Raw genomic sequence first — 19,759 nt, 5'->3', positions numbered from 1 at the left:
TTTTTAAAAAAAAAAAACAAAGGAATGCTGGTGTTCTACCGAACGCTTCCTCTCTCACGACTCTGGATTCGTCCGGCGGATTGTCGATGATCGCTGGCTGGATGACGAAATTGCCTTCGTCGGAGATTTCAGCACTCCCCAGCGCGAACTTATACCCATTCCTCTGCGCGTCCTCGTAGAACCGCTTCACAAAGTTGTACTGCATCTCGTTCTGGATCGGCCCCAGCATGTTCCCCGCGTCCGGCGTCGAGGGCCCCGTCTTCCACTGCTTGACGATCTCCGTCAGGCGCTGCAGGAACGGCTGGTAGATATCTTCGTGCACGTAGACGCGCTTGCTCGCGAGGCAGAACTGCCCGGAATTCAGGAACGCCCCGATCGCGACCTGCGGCGCCACCACGGAAATGTCCACGTCCGGACACACGATGCACGCGTCGTTCCCGCCTAGCTCCAGCGTGATGCTCTTCAGCGTCCGGCTCGCCGTCGCCATGATGTTCTTCCCCGTGGCGATCGATCCCGTGAAGCTGATCTTCTGCACGTCCGGGTGCTCGACGAGCAGCGGGCCGGTCTTCTCGTCCCCGTTCAGGGCCTGGATGACGCCTGGCGGGAAGATGGATTTGACCACCTCGACGAATTTCAACACGCTGTACGGCGTGTACGGTGACGGCTTCACGATCACCGTGTTCCCTGTCAGCAGGGCCGCTCCGATCTTGCCCATGGCCAGCACGAGCGGGTAGTTGAACGGGCAGATGGCCGCGACGACGCCCATGGGCACATATCGCACGCTCAGGCGGAGATCGGCGTCGTCCTGGACTACCCTGGGCTGGAGCTCTGGATGAGACGCTATTCCACGACTGTTAGACTATCTTACAGAGAAAGATTTAATGATTCTGCTGGCTTACAATGAAAAGACAGAAACCCGAGCGAATGGTCCACCTCCATCCGCGCAAACTGTATCTGCGTTTCGTCTTAGTATAATGCTACGTTTGCATAACTTCGACCTGCCTACAGGTTTGCCATTCTCCTGCATGATAACACTCGCCATGTCGTCCTTGATCGCGAGCAGCGCTTCCCGCGCCTGGGCGAGCAGTCTGGCTCGCTCAGACCATGGCGTCCGCGACCAGCTCGGGAAGGCCTGCTTCGCCGCGGCGACTGCTTCGTCCACGTCCGCCTCGCTCGCCACGGGCACGTCCCAGAGAGGCTGCTTGTTGGAGGGATTCACGGCTTGAGTGAGGCGAGGACCTGTGCGCGCCTCGCCATTGATGGTGTTGCTGAAGGTGAAGAAAGTCGCTGACGTAGCCATGATGCTAGCCGCAGATGGCTGGAGAAGCGCCGGATGGCTTGAGATGGCAATTGCTTGAGTGTTCAATGCAGCATGTCTTCAAGAGAGCGTCAGATCATGCTTCTCACGAGCGATTCGAGCGATCATTTAATGAATTGCAGCAGCCAGCAGCTTCGACGTCATGAGCGCTGGCCTGGACGACCCCTCACGCCGCCTTATCGGACGTGGGGTAACTTTAAGCTTAGCAAGAATTAGCCGTTTAGGCTCTTGGGCCAGCGCGAGTCCCGACTGCCGCGGTGGACGCTTTCGACCGCGGTGGCTGTGACTCTCCAACTGAAGAACTGCCGATGTGTGGGATAGATAGTACCTGCGTCGATATGAGTGCTAGCGCATGCGTCTGCCAGTCTGGCTGAATGGTCGGAAATGCAATGCCTGCTTCTGCCACACCTAGTGGCGACCTGGGCCAATAATATGGCATGACATGAAATGTCAATGGCGAGAATATGGCGATGAAGTATGCGGTGTGACAGTCGTCAGCCTGCTTCTGTAATGCCTGTCGATGTGAGATGGCAGGCGGGCTCGTCTTTGTAAGCAGAATCCCGGAGTCAACCCCGTGACCAGAGTTTATGATTCTGCCAGACAACAAAATGGCCCATTCAACGCCCAATATCTCCGAGAGCGAAGCAGTTGTCCATCTGCATAGCGCCACCTCCATCGTTGGCGATGAACGGCTCTCGTCGACTGCTGTCTGGAACGCGCTCATCGACACGTCGACCTGGCCGCGCTGGAACGCGTTTGTTCCCCGCGTGACGATCCGGGAGCAGCCGTCGCAACAAGCCACGAGTGCTGGTTCTCATCGTGATGATGAAAGTGGTAATAATGCAGGGCGACAACTATCGCCAATCCTCCAACTCGGGACGAGGATGACCTTCCACGTCGACATGTCTGCGGGGGCATCTTCTTCATCGAAGAATAACAAGAATAGCGACAGTCCTAGAAACCTGCAAGAGACGCCCCTCGTCGTCACCGTCTTCGAACCACCCGATTCCGCGAGCAAGAAGCCAGGCCGGATTGTCTGGGCGGGCGACAGCACCGGTCCAGGCGGGTTCTCGGAGTGGTTATTGCGGGCGGAACGGACGCATGAGATTTACGAGGAGACAAAGACAGAGGATGGAAGAGTCCAGGTCCGCGTCACGAATAGGGAGCTTCAGACGGGCGTGTTGGCGTATGCGGTGCGGTGGATGTATGGGCAGACATTGCAGAGATGTTTTGAGAGGTCGGTGGAGGATTTGAGGAGGTTTGTGGAGAGGGAGTTGGTGATATAATCGACCTCCATCGAGTGCGTCCTCCTCTTTATCTACGGTGGTTTCGGTTCTCTTTGCATTTGTGACAGTGTCTTAATGAACGATAAAAATAATATTTTTTTTTCGAGGTAGGATTATGTGAGCACAATAAGAGTATCGTATCGTCACATTCATTCGTTTATTCATTCCTCTAGTGCCACAATTCCGTGTTTACTCTCGAAAAAAAAAAAGAGTAAAGGAAAAAAAATTCATAGTCGAACTATGGAGCAGGAAAACGGGACAGGATCCATGGATACGAATGGGAACACGGCTGTCATACGGAGTATTACTCCGTAGTGAACCAAACAAACAATAAACAATCCCGTGATGGTTAAGGGGTAAACAAGCCGAAAAAAAAAGGATCTTTTTCATTTATAATTTATCACACATTGTCCCAATCTCAGTATGAAATCGAAGAGGGGCTGAAGTAGGTACTGGTGAATAAAAAGAATTGGCGAATGAGTGGTCCCGGAATTCAAGTCTGTGCCTGACGGCCTCTTAGTGCGTCGGGCCGGACTAAGAGGATGGTCGAAGTTTGAAGGCTTCTAGGGTGCGTCTCGAAGGATGGCCCAGGCTAACGACTCCCAGGGAATTATTCTTGTTATCTTACCGGTGAGTCCGACTCATCTGTGCATATGGCGGATTTCCCCTTAGGAGGAGATGACTCATGTAGCTGTATGCCTGCTCCGATCGTTGAATTCCGACAGCCAAAGCACGTGTGCGGAACGGCAGGCTGGCACGCGTAGCGTGGCGAGATCTTCCAGGCCTGCAGCAGCACATTCTCCGTACAGCATCTGTCCATGTCCTCCGTACGGAATACGGCATTCCGGCAATCCAAGTATTCAGACTCGATTTCCTGCCGAGTTTCGACCAGAAATATAACGATCATCTCGCCCGTGGCTGTTGGCGTCCCTGGGTGCCGGGACGCTGTCACGCTGCGCGGCTTGGCGATCGGTGGGGGGAGTTTAGGCCCGCGCGGATTGCTCGATTCGTGCTTGCCGGCGTCTCTCGCTGGCCATTCTTCTTCCTTGCAGCTTTGCTTTCTTCCCCCTTTCTCTCTTGTGACCTTCCTTTCGCGCGCTCAGACTGTAACCGTCGCGGGCCCCGTTGGTCAGGTAGCATCGGCCTCGCTGCATCGTCGGATCCATTCCTGCCCACCTGCGCCAGTCAGCATCGGGAAAAATGCGAACTCTGGCCTTAGCTGCGCCAAGCTCATGACGCCGCTCTCTCGTCCGATATCATCGTGAGAAATTCTTTGTGGCAGGGATCAGGAGGACACATTGTTGGCCTATTGGGAATGCACGGGACGCCTGGCCTCGCGCTAGGAAGCGCTCCGGATGACGGCGATGCTGCTGCAGGGGTGTGCGGGGGGCGAGGGCCGAAATGAGACGTCACAATCTGATCTCCTTAGCCCTATCCGGCATCTTTTGAGTTATCGCGTCCACCCCCAACCTCGACTCCACGCTGTCACGGTATTACAATTCCTTGCCTGGACCCCGGCCGCCCCATCCGCACGAGACGACTTCCTGGCCCTTTGTCCTGTCCCTTATCTTTTTTCTTTTTAATCTGTTATAGTCGCCTTTCTCTCCGGGAGTCTCCAAATCGCCGTCGACTCGAGGCCTGTCGGGTCGCTTTCAACGGTTCCGCACGTCACCGACACACCTTGTTCTGGTTTGCCACCGATATATCGTACGTCTTCTTACGATCATGCATTTGCGCGTCGCCAAAGAAATCTCTCCTTGCTTTTTGCCGCCTCGCGCCGATTGATATATACACTCCGAGCTATCCATCATCTGTCTGGACTCGCGTTTGCGCCGTGTGACACACGCTCTTAAGCTCGTATCTATATATATACCACCTGCCACCATCACGTGGGAGCTTCTTGCGCAGCAAACGCTGCAGCTCTTCCCACCGACGAGGGCCTTTCAAAAGAGAGCGAGAGAGCGCGCGAGTCTGGCTATATCTTGGAATTCTTTGCTGTTTCGCAATTAATTAAATTTTTCTATAGAGATCTGCCTGCACTGTGCAATTCAATGGCCACCAGACACGCTCCCAAGCTGGCATTGGAGACCCCCCGAGATGAAAGATCGATGCTCTTTCCTCATGGCGCCCCTTCAACTCTGACGCCTCCGGTGACTCCCACCAACAAGGACGAGAATCGTCATGAGAATGCTGCACCTGCATTAAACTCCCAACCTCTGACCCCTTGCCGCAGTCCCGACAGCGACAGAGCGGACGGGCTCCCGTCACGACCTCTGGAATTTATCTATGATCTGGAGCTGCGACGGAGCGGTGACGACGGCCAGCCGCTGGAGTATGGCCGGGGCGTCTGGAGCGCCGTCTACATGGCCACCTCGCGATGGTCGTCCTCCGTCTCCGGATTGACGCCGCCCTCCTCTCCTGCCATGTCCAGCCGTGTCCTGGCCGTCAAGTCTCCCCTCCGTCACGATGCGCACCCCGTCCTGGAGGCGGAAGCGCGTATCTTGACTCGCATAAGGGGGACTCCGGGCAAGGATCGCTATGTGGTTCCCTTCCACGGCTACGTTTCAGCTTCCCACTCGATCGTCATGTCTGCCGTGCCTCTGGCGCTGTCCACGTACATCCGGGATCGAGCTGCCATCGCACAGCAGAACTTTTCCACCCGGACCATGTTCGATCCCGTGCTGGGCATGGCTCAATGGCACGACCTCGCTTTGCGGCTCATCCGCGGTCTGTCGTGGCTCCATAACGAGCCTGGCATCGTACACGGTGACATCAAGCCGCACAACATTCTCCTCCGCCCTCGTCAGGACAGCGATTATGACGGGAATCGTGATCGGGACGTCTTCCCCTACGAACCGCTCTACGCGGATTTCTCTTCGGCTCATGATCTGTTATCGCCCAAGTCGGCCCTCGGCGGGGTTGCCACGCCCTTGTCCGCTCTAACGCCTCCTTTCGCCGCTCCCGAGTTGCTTTCGGTAGCGGCCTTGAAGTCGTCCGACGTCCTCGCGACGCAGGCGTCAGATGTCTTCTCCCTCGCCGTGACGCTCCTCTCAGCGGCCACTGGCGATTTGGTCCTCTACCCTGGAACGAGCAACATACAGCGACTGGCCATGTCCCGAGAAGGCCACCGTGTGCTTGACTTTGTTCGATCCGGAGCGCATGGCACCCGGGTCCCTCGCAACGGACTGGTCGAAAAGAGTCTGAAGCCGGCTGTGGTCAAAGATCCCAGCGAGCGCATCCGCCCCGAGGAATGGCTGCAGGCCATAGGCTAGTGCCGGTTGAGCATCAGAGTTCACTCGTTTTATTTTTCACCTGTATATATTGCTACTACGTTTACTTTTGGTGTCTATCGCTTCTCTTCATTCTCTGTCTTATTATATATACCCACTTTCGTTTCTTGTGTTGATATACTGTGTGTTATGTGAGATACCCCGATAGAATGGGCCTGTGGATCGGGTGGATATAGGACTCCAACAGAATGGGTTATGATATCTTGTCTGAATAAAATTGGTTTTGCTCTCTATTCGGTCTATCTGCTCTACATCTTGCTGTCCTAGACCTTGGATATGCAATGCACAACTGTACAGTACATTGGGTTATTATGCCGTCTCAGAATCTCAAACTGGGTTACTCTGGCTTATCAGCTGAACAGTTTCATACAATTAGGCACGGTTCTGACAGTCTCCCATGCGGCTTCCCGCGTCTCTCACGGACTTCTTTGTGTGTCGTCCCTTCCCAGCGATCCCATTTCCTCTTTTGGCAGCACGCCGGAGCAACGCTGCCTTCCTGTTCCAGCAGGCCACGCCCGGTGCACGCAGAATGACAGCTCCTCTCCTCTTCACGCTTCTTCCTTTCTTCTCCTTTCCTCTTCCTCTCTCCCTCTATCATCATCATCCCATCTCGCTCGTTCTGATCACTATCTCAGCACTTTTCTGCCTGCATAGCTTTCATATCTTAGCGCTCTCCTTGCTATCAATAGCTTATCTCGCTTGACTGTTAGACAACACGCTCGTTTCATCTCTGGTGAGCCTTTATGTTCCCAGTCAATCGAACAGTGAAGAACCTCAGTTTGTGCTGGATTCCGCTGGTCTCTCGATCAGCCTACTCCGTCATTTCTTATCGTCCTGCCTGCTCCATCTAGAAAACCTGAGACATATCACTATCAATAGCACTTTCGTTAGCATTTTTACCTCTTGACACTCGCTTTCATGACCGAAGTCAACATTCTTTTCCACAATCATCTGCCAGAACCCAGGAGACAAACCGAAGCACCGCTGACGCTGGTGTCGGTTTGGTACGGACGGACATTGAATATTCATATCGACCTCGTCCACAGACCCGTGGACGCCGAGACTGACTTTGTTGTTCAGGGTTTCAGAGCACAGGACCCTCAGAACCCTTCCTTGATCAACTGGGAATCGACGACCGTATATCGCTGCGTCCTCCCCTCGTTTGGTCCTCCAAATCAGTGGGCTCTGATCCAACAGGAGCTCGCCGTGCGCAGACTTGTCGAACAAGAACCCTCGCCGCCCGAGGTCGTTCAGTATCCCTTCCAGGAGAACCAGAGCAGAGGGCGTTCCCTTTCGGCGCCACCAGTCATCCGTCAGCCAGAACAGACTGGCACCGTCGAGCGCCTTGTTCTCTCCGAGTCAGGTCAAGCTGGTGGATCGGCTGCGTTCGATCCTCGCGTCTACGCCTTGCCCCTGACACAAACGGCTCGTCTGGATCATTTGAACGAAAGGATTGAGCAATCCATTCCTCAAGACCAATTTCCTTGCTCTCCTCATCGACTCTCTCCTGATTGCAAGAGTTCTTCGCCCCTGGAGCCGTCATTGCCAGTCGTCCAGTTCCCGCTTTCTCCCCCCACGTATATTCAGCGCCTGGAGGACCTCAACGAGGTATTACGATTTCCGCGTCCACGCCGAGTTGTTCGTTCCCCTGTGCTTGACCACTTTCAGGAATTTGGCTCCCAAGAGAACACCAGATTACCATCCGCAGACTCTCGTGTTTTTGGGACCCCTTCTACCGTTGACATTCCGGCTCCTCCAAACACAACTCCTGTCTCTCACAGGCAGACCAAGTCCCCTGTCAAATCGTCCAAGCCTAAGCGACGCTCGAAGAGAAGGCCTCCGCATTTTCGCTCGAAGCTTTAGTGATCGATCGCCAGAAAATTTCAAGGATCATCTTGCTGGAATTAAGACGAGGAGTTTGGTCCTGTTGAACTGCAGAGGAGAGGGTCGCAATCGGTAAGTGAGATTCCCAAACGGGAAGTCGTTCTGAAAGCCCTAACAGTTTCTCCAGACGACATTGAAGAACTCGGCCCCGGAGCTTCCGGCATATATATTAATAGGATTGCGATTATCGACATGAATATGGTATTCCCTACCCAGCCTTTCACGCCGCATCCCACCCAGCCATTCCCACGGTTTTACGTCATTCGACCGGATAACACCGTTGTTCCTTTGCTTGCGATCGACGAGCTGCCAACGTGGCTACAGGTTGGGAATTGGGACTGGAGCGATCCGTCTCTGTTTTACGGAATGGTTCCAGCAAGCATCTACCAGGTTCCTCGCCTTGGCGAATATGACGTGATTTGCCAATATTGCTGTTCTGGTCTCGAGGCTCTCCAGCGGAGTATATCGCAACACAGCGACAATCCGAGCCAGCAACCCCAACCCCAGTCTACCGATGATCGCAGGTCCTATCCCGGAGCATCTCGTGATCCATCTCGAGAGTTTTTCCCCACGATTCCTGGGTACCAGCATTACAGCGTCTATGCAGAACCGCCCTTCCAGGCAAACCTTCGAAGCCAATACGCAGGATTCTGTTTGGTCGACTGGCGCTGTCCCGACACGATCCTCTACTCAAGCTATTCTACTTCCCCGTGGAATTCCTCTTTCTGGTCCTCTTCCAAGCAGTCAGGATGCGTCGGTCCTCAGAAAGATCAACCTGGTCGGTCGCCCCCTTTAAACCCTGAAGCCTGTGACTTTAAACCGCCAGCCAAGTCCAAGGGAGCTATCGACAGTCCTTCCAGCTCTTCCAGGGAGGATGAGTTCAAGGCCAACATATTCTCCCCAAACTCTGCCTGGACATCGTTGTCCTCGGGTCTCAATGCACGTCCCGAGCCCGACGAGAAACCGTCTGTAGCCCCAGGGATTAATGTCCGACAGCCATCTCCCGCAGAAGCGCCAGAGAAAACAAAGGATGCCGGTCCACAATCCGGACGAAGCCTGGGTGATATGGTGTCAAGTCTCAAGCAGGTTCTGGGGATTGATGCCAATCCAAAAGCACCCCAGAACGTGAAAGAAAACATTCCGGAAGGCGCAGAAAACACCGTTCAGGTTCAGGGCGAAGTTGGCCAAGCCTCAAGGGATACAGGTCATACTCATGGTCACCCTAGTCCCAAGGGAAGGAGATATCGGCGAAGACGCGTTCGCGTCAGGCACCAAATCCTCATGAAAGAAACATCGACAGGGGAGGATGGGAATGCCAGAAAGGGATCCTCTGCTGCAGCCAGACGGAGACGAGCCGGCAAGATGAGAAGGCATCACAGTGAATTTGACGGGGGGAGTCGATACCGGCAGGTGATGCAGAGTCCGAACTGGAGAGAGAACGCTGGGAGGGCGCAGTGAGATTGGCTGGTGATCAGAATGGAGATATGATTGAGAGAGTTCCTTCGCTTTCTTCTTTCTTTTGTGATTGCAAATTTCTACGTGGATGCATGGTTCCATCCTCGGACTTGTGATCCAGGTTGGCTATTTGTTGCCTTCGTTTCGCTTTGATAGATTTCCTTTGTGTCACCGACGGTTAGAGATGTTACTAGATTGTCACCCTGATTGAATTAGCCAGTTCATCCTGCAACTTGCGAGTACAGAAAATACTGCTGAAAGTTCCGGTAAAAAAAAAAAGAGAGAGAGAGAAAAGCAAAGAAAGAAAGAGAAGTGTCCAAAGCTCGCCAGGTAAGTGGCTCTGATATTTGGCACTCTATTCAGAACGACATCCGAACGAGCTCCGGATTTAGGAAAGGGTAAGATTAGCTGGTGGTCTAGGCGGAGATACATACGACAGATTAAATTCGAAACTATATGGCACAGTTCATCTGCTCTTTAGAGTAGTCTCATACACGTACTGTACGTGGTAATCATTTAATCCCAGTCTCATCTATATAATATAATACACATCTCTCTCTATATATTTCTCTCTATATATCTATGATTGATTATTATTACAAATTCTTGACTTTCCCGGCGGCTTTACCGGCCGCGTACTCAAAGGCCGCGGACCCGCTGCTGAACGCGGTCAGGGAGCCACCCAGGGAGCGGCTCACCTGAAGCGCCGACTCGGGCCGGCCGGGCCAGTTGATGTACTCGTATGCCAGGTCCATGATTGCGGAGATGGGTAGCGAGCGTAGGCGGACGCTGCTGAGGTCGTATTCGAAGTTGTCGATTAATGAGGGTGTGGGGGTGGGTGTGGGTGTAGTAGGTATAGGTGTGTCTGTTGCTGTAGTTTTGGACTTTTTCCTCTTAGTAGAAGAGGAAGTTGTCGTCGTCGACGACGACGACGACGACGACGACGACGACGACGACGACGATGATGATGATGACGACTTCTTTGCCGGGTGATCTGATCGCAGCTGCTTGGGCACATGTGCAAACAGGCTGGGGACCGCTTTGATCACCTCGACCGTGGGCCGTCCCGGGAACATCTTCTCCAGGATGCTGGCAAGGGAGTCGCCGGCGCGGACACCCAGAGCGGATATAACCGCGACGAAGAGCTCGATCTTTTCCTGTTGAGGCCGCCCTTCGGAGTCGCTGGTGAACTGCACCAGAAACGAGTGGATGTCGGGCTCGAAGTAGAGAATGGAGCAGGGCCGGGTATCGGGCCACATCTCCTCGTTTTTGATGTGTAGTGGCTCGAATGGGCGTCGGTCCCAAGTGAGGACCGAGTCGTCCAGATTCCCCGTGAGAAGGGCCGCTCGCCGGTTGTCCGTCAGCGTGTCGAGATGGGAAGTGACGAGATATGCCGCCTTGGAAAGCCTCTCTGCGTATTCAGACCGCATGCTGGCCAGACGAGAGTCCAACTCCTGGACTTTCTGCGGGTCTGCCGTGGGATCCGCGACCGCCTGAACCAGAGCCCTTTCAAGGGAGTCAATGGCCGACTGCGTGTCAGCGCACTGAAGCCGCTCGTACCAGAGTCGGTTATCTTGGTTGACCTGGCCCAGACGTGTATTCAGATCTTTTCGTAAGCTCGACAAACGGCGGCGACGGCTACTACCATGAGCCGTGCTCGCATAACGCTCAAAATCCTCCTTCAAATCCAGGTAGGCCTGATGCATATCGACCCTGGGACGCGGAACGTATGGGACTGGAATTCTTCCGGGGTTGTTGGTTTCCGGGGCCATGGGAATTGGAGGCCGTTCACGTCCCTGCGGAATGGTGATGTTCGCATCGGCCGTTCGCTGCGCGGCCTGAGCAGCGCTTTTGGTGATGAGATCCCACTCTCTCTGGATGACCTTAGTCTCATTGCTACCAGCTTCTGCAACGTTGACTAAGTGGAGTGCCATCGACTCGTTCAAGAAGGCAACTTTCTTCCGGTTGAGAACTGTCCGCGGGTTCAGCAATTCTGCTTCTTCCGACGGCACCATTACCAGCATCCGTACCATGCCATAGCGGTTAAGACCCTTGCGCCTCAAGCCATCTTCCATAATGGCCGTCCATGTCCGTGACGGAGTGAAATGTCCTTGACACACCCTCAGGTCGGTGAAATTCGCAACCAGCAGCAAGTTGTCATTCCTCAACTGCTTTTCGTCTGGAACAGACTGCGGCAGATGCTGGTTTACCAGACTCTCCCAGTCGATCGTCTCCTTCCATTTCGAGGTCATCTTCACCAGCTGGACCGACGGTTTGCTCATCAATTCCTTGAGAAAGGGCTTGTACACCGTGTCGCGGACTTCCACGAGCACATGGCGACGGGGTTGCAAAAGGTCATGGAGCTTCGACGAGAGTAGCCCGACGCCCGGGCAAAGATCGAGTATGTCACATGGCTTGTTCTTCGTCAGGAAAGGTGATATTTGTTGGACAATAGCATCTGCAGTTATATAGCGCTGTAAGCAGCAGATCAACCAGGTAGTTGACGCCAGGGGCTCTGTAGAGCATACCACAGAGTTCGTCGCTCACGATGTCTGTTCTTCGGAATCTTGTTTTTCTGGGAACTCTTTTCTGCAATTCTTCTAAAAAGGATGACCCGCTCGATGTTGACACTGTCCTTCGAAAAGCCGCTCTCCATACCCGCGGACTCAGGTGTGGTTGGTGGCCATGATTGAATGAGCGTGTCGCAGCGACGTGACACAGGCCAAACAGGAAAGCACGCATGAAAATGACAAACCGGAAGATGAAGCTTCAGTGGAGACTGTGCTCAAGGAAAGGAAAGGAAGCCGACTCTCGTCGAGGAGAAGCGCGACTAGTAAAAAACGGGAGCGGAGATGGATGGAGCTCGCGGAGACAGAAGTCCCTAAAGCCGCCTGGAAGCTCTGGCGGGGCGGTTCAGCAATCACGCAGGAACATCTCCTCGCCAGCAGCATCGCCTCTTCTTGCCATCAATGCCGCCGTGGTAGAAACATGTGCTCGCGCTGTGTCCCGAGACGATCCTGGCACGCTGCTCTCTTTGTTGTTCCTCATTGTGTCGAGAGAACCCTGGAGACGTGCCCCGCCGCGGACGCCCCATGAATGCCGCTGCCTGCATGCAACGCATCGTCCAAGTCCATCGCGTTCATGGGCCAGAGTGCGCACCATTTGACCGATTCGCTCCAAAATAACCAGCCTTGACGTCTGTACAGGTACGAGGGATCGCCGAAACGGGCGTTCTGTGCTATCTCCAGGTCGAGCAGAGACCCCGCCCAGCATGGCGTCCATCGATCGAGGGTTCTCTTCCCCTCATAACGTCGAGCAGATCGCTCGCATGGCTCAGGAGTATGAATACAATCCGCTGATCCCCCTTCGATACTGGTTGAGGACTGCAAGGACCCTGGTCAATGAGGTTCGTTCACGCCAGCGGCATCCCTGTCTGTAACAGCGGTGTTGATGCTAACCATCGGAACTGGTCCTAGGCGCAAATCTACGAAAGAGAAGGTCACGATGAACAGGCATATCTATTGCTTTTCAGACACGCCCAGCTCGTGCTGGTGCATCTTGTAAACCACCCCGAGGCGAAAGATGAGAGCAACCACAAGAGTCTACTGGCGGCTGAGAAGCAAGTCAAAGTCAATATCGAGAAGCTGGAAGCTCTGAAGCCGCGGATCAACAAGCGATACGAGCGTTACAAGCAGTTGTTGCGAGAGCGTGAGTCCAGACATCAGCGGGATGACATCCGGCCCACTCGGGGTCTGCCGTCGGATCCTGCACTGGCTGGTGTTCCGGAAGCACTGGAGGCTGCAGAGAATCGAGACCTGGCGGTTAAGCTGGCACAGAAAGAAATCACCCGGAGAGCGACTGCTCGACTAGCGACGCGGCAGGCGGGAATTTCAGAGGAGGAAGAGCGGAGACGCCGCATGGCCGGTGTCTCCGCCTGGGGTGACTGGGAAGAAGCTCTGGCCCGAAGCGACGCAACAAGCGGCGGAGATGATCTCAGCAGACGGATCCAGGAGATCCGAATGAACCTCGACCAGCCTTCGGTCGATGTTGGACAGCATCGTCAAGAGCCTCAGCAGTCAGCCCAGCTGGATTCAGCTCAACCAGAGGTCTCCTCGACCTACAAGTACCCGAGTGTGCCGCGACAGAGGCCATTTGATGTCGGTTCTTTAGCACCTGTCCAGCCACGGCCGGATAAAGGAGACATTTCGCAACCTCCTAAACTTCCACCCAAGGAACAGCTCGTCGCAGACCGTCCTGCTGTGTCGGACGAGCCTCCTCCTCGTCCGAGCAAAGTGCCACCTAGTGCTCCGCCTGTGCCAAGTAAAGAGAAGGCACTAGTCAAAGAGTCGGAGTCAACGCCATCAGATCTCAATCCTTCCACCTTCACGTTCAAGCCCTCTGCATATCTTGAAAACGGGACCCCATTACGCACGGTTTTCTTGCCCCCTACCCTGCGGACGCATTTCTTGTCGATTGCGGAACCCAACACACGGCGGAACCTGGAGACCTGTGGCATCCTTTGTGGAACGCTGATCTCGAACGCTTTGTTCGTCTCGAAACTGCTCATCCCGGAGCAAGAGTCGACGTCGGATACGTGCGAGACGGTGAACGAGTCGGCCATCTTTGATTACTGCGACTCTGAGGATCTGATGGTCCTTGGTTGGATCCATACGCATCCGACGCAAACCTGTTTCATGAGCTCGCGGGACCTGCACACCCACTGCGGCTATCAAGTGATGTTGCCGGAGAGCATTGCCATCGTTTGTGCACCAACCAAGACTCCCGACTGGGGCGTGTTCCGACTCACCGATCCCCCGGGTCTCAAATCGGTCCTGAACTGCACGCAGACGGGGTTGTTTCATCCCCATGCGGAGGAGGATATCTACACGGACGCACTACGACCAGGCCATGTGTTTGAAGCACAGGGGTTGGAATTTGAGACGGTCGACCTGCGACCTGGGATCTAATCCAAAGTTTCAGCCGGGGTTCAGACCCGGGAAAGTGTTTTCCACGATTAATATACTGCATAATTTCGCATTCATAAGGTCCAGGCGGTTCAGGGGGCGTTGTTATTTATTGATTGAGTTTGACGGTACAATTTTATGTAGATCAGCGCATTTCGTGTATATAATATAGTATATCCATTACACCATACGAAAAACAGTGAAAAGTGCAGCAATTTAAGTGGTTAACTATTCTCCAGAAAGCAGGGTGACCCGCACTGAGGTGATCCACTCGAGAAACGCTGATATACCTATTTCTTTGGAAAGATACGCTAGTCTGGATGCTGTGTGAGTCGTCTGCTCAGTATGAGCTCAGAGTGATAACAGTTGTTGCGATATGTAGCTGCTATGCTCTGTCTAGGATGATGTCAATATCTTGGCTAGAGTAATATCTACCTATTGAGCAGTTTTTTTTTCTGTCCTAAAAATACCTGGTATAGAAGAAATATGTACTGATTATGCCATCAAAACAAGCTTTGTATAGAGCGGATAGATGGACCGTAATATAGACAGCTGGCGGGCTAATCAGATCCGAGCGAGTGGAGAGAAGAGAGAGCTATCTTAAGTTGTCTGCTATCGATATCGCCGCCGTCTCTGCCACTCGACACTCGAAACTGCACAATTGACCTCAGCATCCGCTCCGCCCATGACTTGATTCGATGATCCTTTTACCACTCGCTGTATAGGCCAAACTCCTCCCGATTTCTCCGGATCGTGTTGGCCGCATGTCGCCCTCCCAGTCCGCTGCCAGCTCCAGATCGCCCTCCAGATCTAGAACGCCGAACAACAACAGCAACAGCAACAACAACACGCTGTCACATTCTGCGTCCTTCCCCGATGTCCAGTCGGCCGCCTCCTACATCTCCTACCCCGTCTCTCGCGTGGTGTCCGGTCTGTACCGGCGCCTGAAGAATAATAATAATGACAATAACAACAACAGCAACAATTCGTCGCAACAACAACCCCGCCATGCGAGAAATACCGTCATGACCCCTTCCTCCACCACCTCCTCCGAAGTCTTCACGCCAAAACGCACCGCGTCTCCCTTCCAGCCGCCGCCACTGACCCCATTGACGCTCAAGTCAACGGCCGACACCACCCATCAGCTCCTCACCGTCGCCCTGGCGGAGGAGATCCGGCTGCTAGTGCCGCCGCGGCTGCAGCTGGTCGACACCTGGCGGCTGGCCTACAGCCTGGAGCGCGACGGCTCGTCGCTGGCAACGCTGTACGAGAACTGCAGGCAGTACTCGCACCGCAGCCAGCGTGCGGGCTACGTGCTCGTCGTCCGCGACACCTCCGGCGGCGCCATCTTCGGCGCCTACCTGACCGACCCGCCGCATCCGTCGCCGCACTTTTACGGCACGGGCGAATGCTTCCTCTGGCGGGCGAGTGCCTTGCCGTCGACGCCTGTCGTCACGCATCGGGGCAACAATACTGCTGGTGGTGACCACCTGATGACGGACGAAGAGCTCGAGAGAGCAGGACTACCGCCGCCGCCGAGCGCAGACACGACACACGCCGTCCGCAGCACGACCTTGCGAGCGAATCCTCAAAATAATAGTGCTACCGCCGGCGGCGACCATCTCGCGCCTCCTGGAGAGGCGAACGGATCTTCAGCAGCAGGAAGCAGCAGCTCCCGAAGCGGCACCAGCACGCCCGAGAGAATCCGATTCAAGGCATTTCCTTACAGCGGAGTGAACGACTACATGATGTTTTGCGAAACGGGGTTTCTGAGCGTAGGCGGAGGGTGAGTTAGCTAGCATCCATCCATGTCTGAACCTATATATATAAAAAAATGAATCGCTAAATATGTTTGTGTCTACAGGGACGGCCACTACGGCCTCTGGATCGACGACTCAGTCGAGAAAGGCGTCAGCTCGTCCTGCCTCACCTTCGGCAACGAGCCCTTGTCGGACGAGGGCACCAAATTCGATATTCTGGGCGTCGAGGTCTGGTACATCGGGGCGTGAATGAATTGAATTGATCTGAATTGAACTGAACTGAACTGAATTGAATGACATTCCACATGGCATCCTATGCATAGGTTTTTAGTTAGGGTAGCTATTATTGCTAGTGGATTGCAAGCAATCATCAATTATGTAATGATAATGAATGAATGGATGAACGAATGAATACCTGAATCTGAATTAAGTCTTCATTCACTTGGTTATTACTATTCCTATTGCTAGTCCTATTCCTATCTACTCAGTCTCGTCCTGAGAGAAGAAAAAAAAGAAAAGGAAAAGCAAAAGGAAAAGAAAGGATGATTGATCACTTGAATTACATTCGTAACCGGCAGCCTCGCATAGCCTAACCTGGGGTGAAAATGAAATAACCTCAGAGTACACATAATAAAAATCAAAAAACACAACGTAACAGCGTGATGACATAACAACTAAGGAAAATCAATAAGGAAAATCAATAAGGGGTTGTTATCAAAAAACAGGAGGGGGTATGATGTGTATTGAGAAATCATCCATCTGGAGGAAGAGAGAAAAAAAAAGACATAATCCAACCACCAATTCGCCCGCAAACCCAACACCAACCACAGATTCCGCCGCCCGATCGACTCTAATTAATACGGAGAGTTCACGATTTCATTCCGGCTCAACCGGCTGGCAGCGCTCCTCCTTGCCGGAGTCACTGGCCCAGCGATACTCTCCCGAGTCGGCTTCTTGAAGGTCGTCTTCTGCACCATGTTGACCTCGTTCGGCAGTGCGACAATGACATTCTTATCGGAGCCGAACCGGAAGTTGTCGGCCATGACTTTCTCGCTGTATCGCTTTATCGTGTAAGGATCCTTCTTCCCGGCAAGAACCTTCTTCAAGTTCCAGGTCACGATGAATGGACCAGTGGCAGTGATAATAGACGTCTCAGTCGAGTCGACACCCGTGTTGAAGCGCGCCGGTGTGAAGGCCAGTGGCTGCTTGGTCTCGTGCTGGAACTGGGCGACATGTGCAGGCTGCAGACCCAGGCGACGGGGCTGGGGCTTGGAGTCTTTTGCAAAGGACCGCTCGAAGCCGAGCTTGCCTTCATTCTTGCCGTCTTTCTGCAGTGCATCAATGAGCAGCAGGTACGTGCGGCAAGTAGCCAGCACCCAGCGACCATCCGCAGAAACATCGAGACCGATGATGGGTTCTCCAAGAGCTGGGATGTGTGTCTTGGCATTGACTCCAAGTCGATCGAACAAACGGATATCTCCTTTGTTCGAAGCGACAGCGATGTAGCCCTTCTCAGTCGTAGCCAGCGCAGAGAAATCGTTCTTGCTCGCGTATTGCTTCAGGTTGGCTTCGACCAATTTGTTCCCTGCGAGACGCGGATCAATCCGGTAGAGGGCATTGTTGGACACACCGAGGAACGTCTGTTCTGAGGTCATTTGCGAGAATTTCTATCAAAAGTCAGTAAATTTCTTTCGGATGGTAACAGGTAAACAATCTACTCACCTTCTCAGGAGCAAACGTTGTCACTGGAATGTCATCATGGACTTTCCACTCATCAACTACCTTTCCGTATTCGAGATCCATCCGGTAAAGGGTATTCGGTTCCTCCTCGTTTTGGAGAATCATATTCGAATCTTCACTGTGCAGCATGACCTTCTTGGGACTGAACAGTTTGCCCTTTGGCGTCTCCACCTTCGAGATGTTTGTCGAGAACTCCAAGTTGTTGTTGGGAGTATGTTTGAAAACACCAATCTTCGAACCACGGACGACGAAAGATCTATCGTGCTTATATCCGACAGCAAGCTGCGAGTTGACATTTCCATCATCGGGGCGCGTAACGACATCATCTTGCTCTTCATCGGTGTCATAATGTTCGCTGCGCTGAGCATCGTCTTCTTCTTCTTGCTCCTCCTCTTCCTCTTCTTGTTCCTCTTCGGCAGTCTCGCCTCCTTCAGGCGGCGAGTCCTCCATGGTGAGGTCTTGGAAGGCATCCAACACGTAGTCCCTATCATCCTCCTTGACCTTGACCCACTTCATCTCATTCAGTTGCTCCCACAGAGCCTGCATCAGACCTTCCTGGAACCTCTCTTCTGTTGGCTGATCCCTGAACCGCAGCAGCCACGAGTAGGCAGAACCATCTTCAGTGTAGTGATTGAAGATGAAGGAGAGATACTCAAAGTTGAAGACGGGGTTGATATCGGCGACGACAGGTTGTCCCAGCCATTCTCTATCCTTGCCACTAATTTGAAGCCAGTACTGCCAGGTCCCTATCTCTGAGACGGTTGCAACCACTTCGGGATCTTGGAGAATGAATGTACCGCTGGGGAAGTCGAAGAGGTGCAACTCTGCCTTCTCCTTTGCGAGAATCTCTTTCGCCTCGGGTGCAGAGGCTGATGGGGGCGCTGCGGTGGGCTCCTCCGTTGTAGAAGGCTTCAATGTGCCCTTAGCCTTGGCGTACTCCACGTCCTTTGCCATGGCTGCTGTAGACTCTGCGGATGTCGGCGCGACAGGGGAGCCAACGGGACTGGCTGACGGGATGGGGCTTTCCTCCTCGAAATAGAACTCCTTCAGTTGCTGCTCGGTCGCTTTCTGCGCGCTCCTTCGGTATTTCCTCTCGTACTGACACTGGACAGCAGCAAGCTCAAAGGTTGCAACCTTGTCCGAAGAGACCGATGAATCGCAAACGAACTCGTAGAGATCGCCCGGGTCACCACTCAAATCCCTCCACGCGAGGACCTTCTCACCACCTTCGCGCACCACAGAGCGGAAGCGCAGGGCCTGATCCAGAAGGAAGACCTTTTCGTCCTTGTCGAGGGCGCCTGTCGTGCCCTGTTCGTCCTCCTCCTCTGCAAGCTCCTCTTCACCTTCTTCGTACGCCCTCTGAATCACCAGTTGGTATTGGAACTCCTGACCCGTCCGTCGGATGGTAGCGGCCGCGTCTTTGAAGATCAATTCAGAGTAACCCTTTGGAGAGAGAGGACGGACCAGGTAGAGCTGGCCCTGCGGAATCTCGATGATAGCTTCCTTGGAAGTATCCCCAAAGAGGAATTTGCTCACTGTCAAGCAAAGATGTCAGTCGAACTTCCTTCTAGCAACAAACAATTGTTTAAAAGTTTAAAGTTTTGGTGTCGTGCTCAGAGAGACATCACATGGAGGGGTTGATGGCGGGGTCATAGCAAGGACGACATACCGTTGCGGAGCATAAACATGGTGGCAGATTCCCTTGCTAGCGCTCAAGAGCCTGCAGGGTCGAGTGAAGGTGTTGGAGGACAAACGAAAGGCAGGTGCAGTGATTATGGTGAAGGAAGCATCACCGACGAGGATGACGAGCTTACCAGGTTGCAGCTGCCTGTTTTTTTTTATGTTTGGACCTGTTGTTTTTTTCTGTTGTCCAGCAACGGAGCGTCCCCGCCTATCAATGACGCAAAACCCAAACGGGGTGTGGCGGCCTAGCGGTGGCGGTGTGTGGCGCAAGCTCTCTGGCCAATAATGGCCTGCAGACGGAGTGCAGCAGGCCGATTAGGCAACTGCCCGATCAAGGCAGGTAGCATGTGACTCCACATGATCGCTTCCATGGTTTTTC

The 19,759-nt window shown here is 53.7% G+C and overlaps 9 protein-coding genes across 9 annotated transcripts; 6 read left to right on the top strand and 3 right to left on the bottom strand.

Annotated features, from left to right (window-relative positions):
- T310_5686 (Aldehyde dehydrogenase) lies at window positions 1–1,300 on the bottom strand (the record flags this gene model as incomplete). The annotated part of the gene is made up of 2 exons (XM_013471476.1): window positions 1–851; window positions 900–1,300. Coding segments are annotated over 2 exons (1,252 nt in total), but the record flags the coding sequence as incomplete, so codon positions are not given.
- Window positions 1,301–1,926: 626 nt separating this feature from the next.
- T310_5685 (uncharacterized protein) lies at window positions 1,927–2,919 on the top strand (the record flags this gene model as incomplete). Its single annotated transcript, XM_013471475.1, has 2 exons — window positions 1,927–2,576; window positions 2,838–2,919. 2 exons carry the CDS (start codon window positions 1,927–1,929, stop codon window positions 2,917–2,919), a joined length of 732 nt encoding a protein of 243 aa, XP_013326929.1.
- Window positions 2,920–4,655: 1,736 nt separating this feature from the next.
- Window positions 4,656–5,876, top strand: T310_5684 (uncharacterized protein; the record flags this gene model as incomplete). Its single annotated transcript, XM_013471474.1, has 1 exon — window positions 4,656–5,876. One exon carries the CDS (start codon window positions 4,656–4,658, stop codon window positions 5,874–5,876), a length of 1,221 nt encoding a protein of 406 aa, XP_013326928.1.
- A 936-nt stretch (window positions 5,877–6,812) lies between these two features.
- T310_5683 (uncharacterized protein) lies at window positions 6,813–7,757 on the top strand (the record flags this gene model as incomplete). Its single annotated transcript, XM_013471473.1, has 1 exon — window positions 6,813–7,757. One exon carries the CDS (start codon window positions 6,813–6,815, stop codon window positions 7,755–7,757), a length of 945 nt encoding a protein of 314 aa, XP_013326927.1.
- Window positions 7,758–7,976: 219 nt separating this feature from the next.
- Window positions 7,977–9,236, top strand: T310_5682 (uncharacterized protein; the record flags this gene model as incomplete). Its single annotated transcript, XM_013471472.1, has 1 exon — window positions 7,977–9,236. The coding sequence occupies one exon, from the start codon at window positions 7,977–7,979 to the stop codon at window positions 9,234–9,236; it is 1,260 nt and encodes a 419-aa protein (XP_013326926.1).
- Window positions 9,237–9,829: 593 nt separating this feature from the next.
- Window positions 9,830–12,184, bottom strand: T310_5681 (uncharacterized protein; the record flags this gene model as incomplete). Its single annotated transcript, XM_013471471.1, has 2 exons — window positions 9,830–11,691; window positions 11,989–12,184. The coding sequence occupies 2 exons, from the start codon at window positions 12,182–12,184 to the stop codon at window positions 9,830–9,832; spliced, it is 2,058 nt and encodes a 685-aa protein (XP_013326925.1).
- Window positions 12,185–12,504: 320 nt separating this feature from the next.
- On the top strand, window positions 12,505–14,200 carry T310_5680 (Endosome-associated ubiquitin isopeptidase (AmsH); the record flags this gene model as incomplete). Its single annotated transcript, XM_013471470.1, has 2 exons — window positions 12,505–12,639; window positions 12,710–14,200. The coding sequence occupies 2 exons, from the start codon at window positions 12,505–12,507 to the stop codon at window positions 14,198–14,200; spliced, it is 1,626 nt and encodes a 541-aa protein (XP_013326924.1).
- A 761-nt stretch (window positions 14,201–14,961) lies between these two features.
- On the top strand, window positions 14,962–16,206 carry T310_5679 (Oxidative stress response protein Oxr1; the record flags this gene model as incomplete). Its single annotated transcript, XM_013471469.1, has 2 exons — window positions 14,962–15,983; window positions 16,062–16,206. The coding sequence occupies 2 exons, from the start codon at window positions 14,962–14,964 to the stop codon at window positions 16,204–16,206; spliced, it is 1,167 nt and encodes a 388-aa protein (XP_013326923.1).
- A 605-nt stretch (window positions 16,207–16,811) lies between these two features.
- T310_5678 (uncharacterized protein) lies at window positions 16,812–19,385 on the bottom strand (the record flags this gene model as incomplete). The annotated part of the gene is made up of 3 exons (XM_013471468.1): window positions 16,812–17,624; window positions 17,680–19,232; window positions 19,367–19,385. 3 exons carry the CDS (start codon window positions 19,383–19,385, stop codon window positions 16,812–16,814), a joined length of 2,385 nt encoding a protein of 794 aa, XP_013326922.1.
- Between the last annotated feature and the right edge of the window lie 374 nt (window positions 19,386–19,759).

This window comes from Rasamsonia emersonii (assembly GCF_000968595.1).
Source record: "Rasamsonia emersonii CBS 393.64 chromosome Unknown ctg1118621760317, whole genome shotgun sequence".
Taxonomy (NCBI): domain Eukaryota; kingdom Fungi; phylum Ascomycota; class Eurotiomycetes; order Eurotiales; family Trichocomaceae; genus Rasamsonia; species Rasamsonia emersonii.
The sequence above is the reverse complement of the archived record's forward strand: the minus strand, read 5'-3'. Positions and strand labels throughout refer to the sequence as shown.